Source organism: Pseudoliparis swirei, chromosome 22 (genome assembly GCF_029220125.1).
Source record: "Pseudoliparis swirei isolate HS2019 ecotype Mariana Trench chromosome 22, NWPU_hadal_v1, whole genome shotgun sequence".
NCBI lineage: Eukaryota > Metazoa > Chordata > Actinopteri > Perciformes > Liparidae > Pseudoliparis > Pseudoliparis swirei.
In genome coordinates this window covers 19,540,422-19,552,616 of record NC_079409.1, presented here as the reverse complement: position 1 = coordinate 19,552,616, position 12,195 = coordinate 19,540,422, and the positions used below count along the sequence as shown (strand labels likewise).

The 12,195-nt window shown below is 42.6% G+C and overlaps 1 protein-coding gene across 1 annotated transcript in view; it reads left to right on the top strand.

Moving 5' to 3' along the window:
• Window positions 1-1,134, top strand: part of me1 (malic enzyme 1, NADP(+)-dependent, cytosolic) — a 96,164-nt gene extending 95,030 nt beyond the window's left edge. The window contains exon 14 of the mRNA XM_056444309.1: window positions 140-1,134. Coding sequence (XP_056300284.1) covers window positions 140-307 — 168 coding nt within the window. The 3' untranslated portion in view covers window positions 308-1,134. The remainder of the gene's footprint in view (window positions 1-139) is intronic.
• Window positions 1,135-12,195: the final 11,061 nt, after the last annotated feature.

Below are 12,195 nucleotides of genomic sequence, written 5' to 3'. Positions count from 1 at the left end.
CTCTTGACATCCTTGTGTTTGAAACTCAGATGAATTGAAGGTTGGGTCACGTTGTACCTTGGTCATCACGCCTCTGCGAGTCTATTTTATGAGTGCTTGTGAAAGTTAAAGAAACATCCTTACACCCTGTGCATTACAGGTCATGGAGTACGCCTACGAGCACAACATGGCGACTCTTCACCCGGAGCCGTCCGACAAAGAAGCCTACGTGCACTCCCTCACCTACAGCACCGACTACGACCGCTTCGCCGTGGACTCGTACCGCTGGCCGGAGGACAGCATGGCGGTGCAGACGTGCAAACTGTAATGCGCGGGACGGAGAGACCCGACGAGCCCCGACATGCAATATCATCACAGGGTATGACATTGAGATATGAAAGGAGCCGTGTGTAGAGTTTTCAAATGTTCTGTGATTGTGAAATCAAAGGTAGCAACACACGCATATGTATTGGGCTTCTCCCACTCAAGAAGCTAAAGGCAGTTTAAAAAAAATAGCAAACGTATGAATCCCTGAGAGGCGCTGATGAAACGGAAAGCATTTTGCCCAACTTGTGAAATATTGCAAGTTAAGTTACATTTTACAGTAATATATCGGAGGGGAGTTCTTCAGAGGTTACTTCTAGTGTATGACTATGACAGTAGTTATAATCCAAAGACTCTTTGTCAAATAAAAATGGTTTTGATTTATTTCTGACTGATACATTTGTACTGGATAAAGACGAGTGTGTTTAGAGTTGGACTTTGATATAAAAGGGACTAGCCTCCATGGAGAAACGCTGTGAACAAAATTCATTTCCGTAGCTTTATCATCAGACAAGACCGAAGATATGTATGAATATATGACTATTTATTCAGTCTTCAGCCTTAGAACATACATGCATCATCTCTGGAACGCTTTACTGAGAGGAACCAACTTGAAAATGGTCCACGGTGCCTGTGAAATGCATCTCGCGATGCTCTGTCTCCCTCCGGAGGCCAATGTCTGTCACTGCAACACAATTAGCACAGCATCTTTGTACCATTATCAACTCGTTGTGTGCAAATGTATGTATTTTCAGCTCTATTTTGAAAGGAGACCATATTGAGAGTTGATCTGTAAGTGCAATAAATAATTTCCTGCAATTATTAATGAAACCTGCATTATTGTGTCGCATGTAACCCACAAACAGATGCAAGACACAATCAAAGCTGCAGGGGAGTCAAACTGCTTCATGGTCCATCGGTGTATTTTGTGTGTTCACTGTCTGATTTAAAGTGGGAGATTATTTTACATTAATTAATCAATCACTGGCCAGACAGTCAGTACCAGAGGCCGCGGCTGGCCTGCTGCCCAGTCTGAAATCAATAGAGCAGCAACCGGACCAGTCAGCGTTCAGCGTTGAGCCCCGGGCAGCATTTGGAGAGACAAACATTAGTCTTGCCTCTCTTGCCCTTTTTAATATCGCCCTGGGCGACCACCACTCCACATGGGGATCGATATGTCTCAATGTCAACACCATCCGCTGACCCGCCGCCTACGACCACACAGTCGTAGGCATCAAAACACATAAAACGCTCATATATCGTGATGCTGTTTCAACATTTCTTTGGCATTCAAACCAAATCCCAATACGTTGAGCTTGGTTTAATGATTTTAACAATTCATCTGTTACTTTTAACCATTTAAGTGCTATTTTAGCAGTATATCTCTATCATCAACCATGTCCATCGCTTTCCTCCAGTCTATCAAATACGTTAAGCTTTTGTCCTTTACAACTAGCTAACTTCTTTACTTTAAAGGGTACCTGTAGTGCAAAACAATATGTAGCCAGATCAAAAGATAATGTGTTTCTACAGGTTATTCATGCACTGACGGTCCAGTATTCAATAACAATACGTAGTTTAGGTTGTTCAAAGTCCTCAAATCCGACATGCGACAGTGCACTGGAGCTTGAATATGTCGCGGGTGGTGTGACGTCAGATCGTTGATAGATCGACAGCCAGCCACAGCGGATGTGTTCAGATACCAATGTAAACAACGTCGAGCGCTCGCAAACAAATGCTGAGAGATTGAGAATATGGACGATGAAAGATTGTCTGATTCAGCAACTGGATACTTGTTTGAACCTTTAAAAGCAGACTATCCCCATTTAGTGAATTGTGACAGCGATGATAGCGATGATTCTGATGAAGTTGATGCCGAAGGACCGCCGGTCCAGATGCTTCACCGTGCGGACCGTGCACGCAAGTCGGCGGACGTTTGGTGCAGTTGTGGGAAATGTGTGCCACAGAAAACAGACATAGAGTGCATTTGTTGTACGAACTTATGTCCGATGATATAGCAGGGCTCTCAAGTTTTGAAGACAGGCAAGCGTGAGATTTCCATCAGCACCCGATACAGCCCTGGCGGGGCTGCAGGGCATTTATCTGGCGGCGAGGCGCTTCGGGCTTTGCCAAAAAAAAAAAAAAACCCAAAAAAAAGCGTTTTTCGGCCGGGTTTTGCCTGAAAATTGCCCGGGCCCGCCCGGCTATCCCATCGTGGCCCATGGCCCATACAGACTTGGCATTGGTCCATTTTACAGACAGAGGGCTAACAGAGAGACAGAGAGAGGAGAGAGGGAGTTTCACGAGACCGGCCTGGATACTTGACTCTTGATCTTGAGCTGGAGAAAAAAACACACAAAAAAGGAAAAAGGAAAAAGAAAAAGGGAAAAGAAAAAAAAAAACTCGAGGAGAGAGGATGAATGCTGTGTATAGAGATGCTGTTATGCTGCTGCATTGCTGATTTATGTTTGCTTACACACAACACACATACAACAGGTTGAGAAGAGAGGGAGGAGCAGGGAGAGGAGCAGGACAGGGACAGAGGAGAAGAGCACAGGGCGCAGTCAGCCAGAAGAGTCATAGTCAGCAAAACAAACATTACTATAGCTACACGCTACCCCTACCTGAGGTTACCTACAGGCCACTGTCACCAGTACTGTACCACCGCCACCAGTACCATTCAGTACTGCATGTAGTCATCTTTTTGTACGGTATGTAGTTATACATGTTGTATGACTGTACAGCACTGTATATATCACTGTTCAGTTTTCAATTCAATTCAATTCATTTTTAATTCCAATTTCATTATTTACAAATTCACAATGGAAATTTGTCTCATCTGGCTTACAATCTGTACACCCACACCCTGCCCCAAGGAAAAACTCCCAAATCACCCCAAAAAACAAAAAAAGGGGGAAAAAAGGGGGAAAGAAGGACAGAGGAGGAGGAGGAGGAGGAGGATCTAGGATGGACAGATGTAATGTGTACAGAAGGACAGATTGCAGAAGGACAGATTTATACGATTAGTGTTTTGGTTTTGGTGGTGGGTGGTCCCCGGGGGGGGGGCCCCTGGGCCAAAAATGCCAGGGCCTATTTGTTGTCCCAGTCCAGCCCTGGATACAGCTGACTGTTGCGCGCGCCGGCATCGAGCCGAAAAGAGTTGTCAACGGGGGGGGGGGGGGGTGCTAGTGACTATTTCTACTCAACAATCGATCGGCGTATTGAGCACCCCTGCATTCAAGCATTAAATAGCCGAGAGGTTTTTTCAGCGTGAGGAATTAGATGTGTGGCGGGAGTGCGTGAGATAAGACCGAAATGCGTGAGTCTCACGCTCAATGCGTGAGACTTGAGAGCCCTGATATAGTGTCATTAGACCTCATCTGCTTCACACAAAAGAGTGAGCTTGATAGCTACATCGCGCATAAGCCAGCGCTGGAGATGTCTTTCATTGATGCAATGTTCGGCCGACATGTTCGGGGTGCTAGTGACTTTTCTTTGCTCCGTCCGTCCCGATGCGCGCAAACCGGTGTCGGGAGCTCCGCGGCGCACGAGACGGCGGGCAGAGGACTGTCAACGCAACACGTAGAGACAGAAATGACATGCTGCTGCTGTAATGTGGCGCTATAGAGAAAGTGACAGGGGGGCGGGCCAAATTTTTTTAATGTCATGCGATCTACCAATACTACGCCGCGATCGACTGGCAGGTCGCCGCGATCGACGTATTGAGCACCTCTGATATAGATTGTGTAATTCTTGAGGCCACCGATCTATCCCAAGAAGCAACGCGTGTAGAAGTGGCTCCGGATTGGCTGAATTCCTTTCAACGACTCTACGTCATAGTTAGCTTTGAGCTGGAGTAAATAACTAGCAAAATGGCTGCGCCCACGGATTCGGAATTTTGACAAAGAAATGTAAATCCTCGGGCTATGCGTGACTTGTTGACAATAGCAGCGGGGTAAATATGATTTATTTGATGCGCCAAATGGATGTAGCACGTTGTTGTTTTGCACTACAGGTACCCTTTAAGCTTAAATATTCTAAATATAACTTCTGGTAACCCCCCCTTGTATATCACGACCGTATCTCCTCTCTCTGGCCCCTCACCCTGCAGCCCTCTGCAGCACCTTGCTGGTCACAGACAGGCCGGTGATTAGCAGCTGTAACTGACATCATGTTGACCTTGTTTACAGTCTCACATGTAATGGCACCTTGCGGAGACCTTGTGATCAGTGCCAATCAGCACGGCCCCTGAGGGAATGTCGCCTGTCTGCCCATCCTCCCCGTCGCCTGTCTGGCTCTGAGCCCGAAAAGGCCCTTTCCCATCTGCACGGCCACCAACGCACTCTCAGCATGTCCTGCTTGGATGCTTGTGGAACCGCATAGAAGTTCAGACAGACTTTTTTTGTTTACTCCCAGGGCCCATTATTTGTTTTATCCTCAACTTATGATTTACTTTAATTTGCCCCTTTAAAATTGCAGATATATATATATATATTTATATTTATTCATGTATGTATATATATTTATTTATATATATTTATTTATGTATATTTATTTAAATACATTTATATTTATTTATGTATATGTATTGATATATGTATATATTTATATACTGTATATATATATGTTTATTTTTATATATTGATATATATTTATTCATATTTATACATAGTTATATATATTTATTTTTATTTTTAAAATACATTTATTTATTTTTATATATTTATTTATTTATATTGTTTCACGACAACTTGTCGTTGCTGAGATGTGCAGCTCTGTGGAGGAGAGCGTCCTCCTTTGACAGACCAGCAGAGGGCGCTCTAACATATTGTTGGAGCAGAGGTCAGTGAAGGGCCTTAAAGGCACTTCGGTGTAGCGTTTCTGAAAATACTGATTTGAATGCACACATTTTTTTATTATCAACCTTTTCTCCTTTTCTCCTCCTATAAGTGTACTGCAGCCCATACTGCTAATTAACTCATATAATGTCACAATATAATTATGATAATGATTTATAGTTTGGTCGCCTTATTGCACAGTCCATTTGATTAAATATTTCTGTATGTTGGGTCAGTTTCGTTGAACAACATTTGTGCGTGCGTGTCCGTGTGTGTGTGTGTGTGTGTGTGTGTGTGTGTGTGTTTCTGTCAGCCGCACATCGTTACATGTCGACACTGAGAGCTTACGACGTAATCGATGTCGTTTTGACTGGCAGGCAAAAAGTATTTATACGTTGATGTGTTGTATATTGTTATGAATTATATGAAAAACAATCCTTTATTGAATTTTTTTTTCAATAATAACAAATGTGGCATGTTAATCACCTTCCCTCCAGTTTGCCACCTTGACCTCTGACCTCTCCATGGACCCCAGTCGGTGGCCAAAAGGATCCATAACACCAAAAACCGTGTACATTTATTGAATAATTAATTTAATATTTTTTTTCTTTATGTTCCTTACATTTATTTCTTATACGTGCGGCGGGTTCAGAGGGACAGCTCTAACTGGGACAACAGCACAACTCCTTGTTACACCAAGAGTCCTTCAAGTTCTCAGCGCCCGGCTGGTGGGGGTCTGAATATGAGAATATTATCATCATTATCAATTATCATAAACCACCTCTGCTGTCCCCACCAATGAGTCTGTGAGTGATATGAAGCGACGCCTCCGCTTGGAATCTTCATTTCAGGGAGAATTCAACAAGTGAGAGGTCAGATATTATATTTTTAGGACCGGGATTCTGTTCATCCCTTTTAATAATTCAAGTATAGTGATTTTTTGTATTTTTTTTGCCTGGTTTATATAAGCTACGCAGCACGTCGCCTTTAGCTGTCGAGCATGTCTTTGCCGCCTTTTGAATGTCGGCACATGCTAGCCAGGCTTGTGCTTATTATTCTGCTGCGAGCTCCAGATGGATCAACACATGCTGGAAATATGACAAGCAAGACATTTGCATGTGACCTAAATCCCTCACTTCTGCTCCACCATGCAAACAAGTCAAAGGCATTATTAAATGACCCTGGACCGGGACATTTGCACACCACGCCATATTTTCCCACAGAATTAGCCAAAAAGTGTATTTCATATATACACTCAAAACAAGTATACACTTTTTTAATACATACACTACCGTTCAAAAGTTTGGGGTCACATAGAAATGTCTTTATTTTTCAAAGAAAAGCACTGTTTTTTGAATAAAGATAACATGAATCAAAAATACACACTATACATTGTTAATGTGGTAAATGACTATTCTAGGTGGAAACGTCTGGTTTCTAATGAAATATCTCCAGAGGTGTATAGAGGCCCATTTCCATCAACGATCACTCCAGTGTTCTAATGGTACATTGTGTTTGCTAATCGCCTTAGAAGACTAATATCTGATTCGAAAACCTGTGCAATTATGTTAGCACAGCTGAAAACAGTTATGCTGGTGATATAAGCTATACAACTGGCCTTCCTTTGAGCTTGAAGTTTGAAGAACAAAATTAATACTTCAAATATTAATCATTATTTCTAACCTTGTCAATGTCTTGACTATATTTTCTATTCAATAAAAGTGAGTTTTCATGGAAGACACAAAATTGTCTGGATGACCCTAAACTTTTGAACGGTAGTGTATATCATGTAGTTAAAGCCACCTGTGATGCTCCTGTGGCTGCAATGTAGTTTTTAATCTCTCGTGGTACATGATGTGTATTGTCTTCTGTGTAAACGTTGAATAATAAGATGGACTGTTCATGTGGGAGAATAAAAGGCTTTTAATTAATGCATCTTTTAATCGTATTATTTTATGTAATGTGCGTGTCTTTTTAAATAATTCGTATTGTGTGACAAATGGATGCTCTTACAGTTTGAATGTGATCTTCAACAAGTATCGTCCATTGTCCAAAATAAATAGAACTGATTGATTGTCAGAAGAGAGCCCAGCGTCACACTTGAGCCCCTCAAGACCAGTAATAATAATAATAAGCTTGCATACACTCCGAAGCACACGCCATTGTCTGAAATCACATTTAACATGCATGTGTTTTCACATAATAACATGCATGCATTTGCAACAATAGCCGCGCTTGTTGTTTCCGGATCTTCATTAATTCTGTAATTGTTTGCTGCCAGTGATTTACTGCCAAGTTCTGTAAACATCAAAGCGTTTCCCCCTTTCTTTTTTCTTTTCTGAAACCAGACATGACCCATCAAGTTAACATGCATATTGCATCTTGAGCTCAATAAGTTGCCTAATTAATTGTGAGTGGCAACAAAACAGCGTCTGGTTGTAGAAAAGTATTTTGTCCTCGCTTGTGTTGGTTATGTGTGTGTGTGTGTGTGTTGCTGATTCTAAATGAGGCCAGTGTGATGTGTGTGTGTGTGTGTGTGATGGTAATGTGGCCTTTGGTGCTCTTCCTGCCCGTTAATAACCAGGTTTCCTTTGATGTGGCCACGGCGAGCTAGGTGGCCTCTTTTTTAATCTTTTTTTTTGTGTTGCATCAGTTGCGTGTAAATCCTCCCGCTGTGTTATCTCCTTCACGGCTCGAGGGCCCACCTGAGTTTGTCCACCTGACGGACAAATTTAAAGAAGCTGTATTTCTTTCTTTTTGATCAACATGTCGCCGTGTTCCTCGCTGCCGTCACACAGCGACCCGACCATCTGGAGCACAGAATGAACACCGACAAGATTTCCATTTCATATAATGCTGCAAGCTGCGGGGGGGGGGGGGGGGGGGGACGGACCAGTTTCTCATGTTGGAGAACATCTTACGGTGACAAGGTGTACCTGGGATATTTAGGACGCACTGCCATAACGTTACGAGATATCTAATAATCCCAATCGGAGCAGCAGAGATATCCTTATGTGCAGGTAAAGCACATAAATATATTGGATTCTCGACTTTGAGTACCTGGTGAATCTCTACATCTTTCGGTTTATTGCGCAGGCGATACATTAGTTGTAATCCAGCCAAAACGATAACCCTGATGACATCATTAAGGGGGACTCTGGGTCCCTCCAGAGCCACAGAAGACGTTGTTCGATTCAGTTCAGTTTATTTTATACAGCACAGTATCACAAATTTGCCTCAGAGGGCTTTACAGTCGGTACACAAACGACATCCCTGACCTTTGACCTCACATCGGATCAGGAAAAACGGAGAAAAAAACATTCACAGGAAGAAAAAAAGTGAAGAACCCTTCAACGGAGGAGGATCCCTCTCCAGGACGGACAGAAGCAATAGATGTCAGCCATGACAGGAGGCTTCAGACCCTGCCAGGTCCAATGGCCCCTTTGAGTAGTGAAGTCACAAAGACTCTGGGGAGGAAGAAGAGTTCATAATGTGTGATGGAGAGATGTAAATTCACCCATAAGGAGAGAGAGAAGAGGAGAGAGGTGCTCAGTGTATCCTTAAACGTCCCCCAGCAGCCTTTGTACAACCTTTGTGCCAAGTAACTGAACTCAATGTGTTCAAACAAGAGGGGAGTAAAACGTGGTTTGTTTCTCTTAAAGCTGCTATAACCAACATCCTGACGATGACTCTGCGGCATGTGAAGGAGGCTTGATGAACAGAATCATCATCCTCTGCAGCTTTAGCCTCTTTCAGCTCTTTGTGTTCGTTTTAGATGCGAGAGGCACGTGTTACGGAACAATAAACATCAGTAAAAACCGGCCATAAGCTACTCCTAAAGATAAGGTTGGCGCCTAAGGATTAAAGAGTGAAGGGTGGAACACGACCCCAATAAATGAGCCCCCATAAGAAGTGAATAACGGTTTACAGTATCATTCAGACAGCTTTGCAACCTTCATTTCTTCAGAGGGATCCTCCTCTGTTGCTCTCCTGAAGGTTTCTTCCCTTTATTTTCCCCGTGAAAGGTTTTTTCTATTTCTTGGGAGTTGTTCCTGATCCGATGTGAGGTTCTGGGACAGGGATGTCTATGTGCACACTTTGTAAACCCCTCTGAGGATAATTGGTAATTTGTGAGAATGGGCTCTACAAAATAAACTGAATTGAATTGAAAATTTCTCTAAAGTAAATTCTGCAAAACAGAAATAGCCCAAATGGTTGTTTTAAAATAGTCCTCCGTTGTGCTGGTCATTGAACGTCTCACGGGACCGTGAAGAGCACCTGATGGAGCTATTGACCTCGTGCCGAATACCCCGTGCGCCTCCCTCCACTCCAGAACCCGAATCTCCACCGCAAACGCTCACCGGGTCAGGTCAGATTATTTTATGGAGACATTTTTTGTATTAAATGCAGGCGGAATAGATCAATCATTGCAGACCGAGGACAACACTGGCTGAGTGGCTGTGGTCTTAGTCAAATCATACTGCGTATAAGTGTGTCCGTCTTATGCTGGATGCATATGGGCGGATGGCTCATTATCTATTGTCGGCAGGCACAATGGCGTGGAGGCCGGGCGGCGCCGGCCCATCAACCCCGAGCACAATACCTGTAAACACAGAGCAACCTAATTGAAAACAGTCGAGCATCACCACCATTTTTTTTTTTTTTCCCCTACGATGGACAAAGCGGATGAATAGGCTTCCAAAAATAAATAAATGAATCTGTGGAGTGTATTCCAAATGAAAAGCAGTGAAAGTATCCAGTGTATCCTCAGGCTGTCTGGAATATAGATCTGTTTCTGTTTTTGACTGGTTCTCCAACTGCAGGTGCTTTTATCACTACAGTTGGATGTTGTCTTATTCTTTGAATGTGTTTCTGTAACTCTGGTCACATGACATCTATTCTTCTGTCCATCCTGGAGAGGGATCCTCCTCTGTTGCTCTCTCACCTTTTTCGCCCTTAAAGGTTTTTTTTTCAGTTTTCTGGGGAGTTTTTCCTGATCCGATGTGAGGTCAAAGGTCAGGGATGTTGCATGTGTACAGATTGTAAAGCCCTCTGACGATAATTTGTAATTTGTGATATCGGGTTATACAAAATGAACTGAATTTAATTGAATTGAATGTTGTTTGGATGCACAAACATTGAACTGTCTAACTTTAGATAACTCTGTTCATGATGAGACGTGTGAGCCATCATGAAACACAGAAGTCGATGACGCACAGCACTGATTTGTTAGCTTTTAATATCTTATTCAGGGCTCACTCATGCATTTAACCCTTGTGTTGATTGTGCCCCTCACACGGGCCTCAAGGCACAGAAACCACAGACATGATCGCATGTCCTTTAAATGACAGACACGTCGTTCATGGAGGTCAGTGAGTCTACATCCATCCGTCACCTCCAAGGCAAAAAAATTCAAAAAAGGGGAAAGGGGCAAAGGGGCACAAGAGGAAGGGAGGAAACACCTCCTAGGGACAAATGAGGGCAGGATGTAAGGAGAGATGAAACAGATTTAAGAGGGTCACATTCAATGAATAGATGAGTGTATGAATAGTTCATAGTAGGAATATTTAGTAGATGGAGACCAAAAAGGAGACCAGTGTATGAATAGATAGAGAGGAGCACGATCCGGGATGGAACATCCATCAGGTCACAGTGGGAGCAGGATGAGGGGGCAGTCCATCACCCAGACGATCCATCAGTATGAGCTCCGGGGCAACCAGAGCGTAGATGGTATGAGTGAGACAGAGAGCAGAGTATTACAGAGGGGGAGAAAGCAGACGTATCCACGTGATTGAGAGATGAAAAGGAGAACAGAGGAAGGAGAGAAAAGCCTCAGGGTTAAAAAGACTATCCTGAAAATCCAGAGGAAAAAAGCTAAGACAGCAGAAGGGGAGCAACCATGCAAACCAGGACCTATGGCAGGTTATAAAGTGTCAGTGCAGAAGGTCAGAGGAAGGTCTTACGGACTGATTCTCTGATCTGGCCAGCTGTCAAACGACTGAAAAAAGAGACTATCTTATCTCTTCTGAGCTTGATAACTGAAGCTCTTCCCAGACTCAGAAATACTGAACAAAGCTAGGAAGTCTTAGTAGTCTTCCAATCGTGAGCAAGCTCTAGGCTCCAAGACTGATGTTTAATGAAGTTCATCTTAAGATATGAACAGGCACCTAAGAAGAATTTAAAAGTGATAAGGGATTTTACTGTTTTCGCATAAGACACTTAAGCAGTGGAGTGAGAGAAAATCTTTTTAGAGTTTTGAGAACACGCTGCAGCAGTGCAGTGATTTTGAGTTGCAGGGCATTTTTGATCTGCTTTAGTGCAGCTCTGTTGAGGGAGCCAAGCTAATATTAATCAGAACCCGTATTTATGATCCAATGTAATCCAGTGCTTGAGACCAGATTTTAGGATCGTGATTGTAGAAGAATTGAGTAGATTTGAGATTTTCTTTTTGCTTTAGACAGTTGTGCCAAGAGATGACATTTAGATTGATTTTGCCAAGATTCTTTACAGAAGATAACGCAAAGAGTCCAGATCACCAGATACACATCCATCAAATAGGCAATGAGTGATCATGTACATCACAGCCGATGGTTTTTTTGTCGGTTTTGCTCATCAGTATATCATTAAGAGTTTTTGCCTCCAGAGTTTTTTAAGAATTTTATGTTGAGTGTTTTCATGTTTAAGTTTTTTGCTTCATATTTTTTTGTCTTTCAAATGAGTCAGAATTTTAGTTTATGGTTTAATATAGTTTATCGGATGTGCATGACAATAAAAGAGTGTTTCCAATAATGTATATAAAAAAAATTGCATAACGGAACATGGTAAATAACAGATTAAAAGCACTGTGGGTTTCCGGTTCCACGCATTAACCTTTAAAAAACCAAATTAGAGCCAAAAATAATGACAGGATTCGATCCAGCAAAATAAAACTGAATTAAATCGACTAAATAGGTCTCTGTAAAATTAGTGTCAGGTCAGAGATCTAGTAATGCATCTCCATCGTCTGTAGAGGTAGGTCACTGTCGTGAGGAGTGACAGATCTGGTTGTGATGAT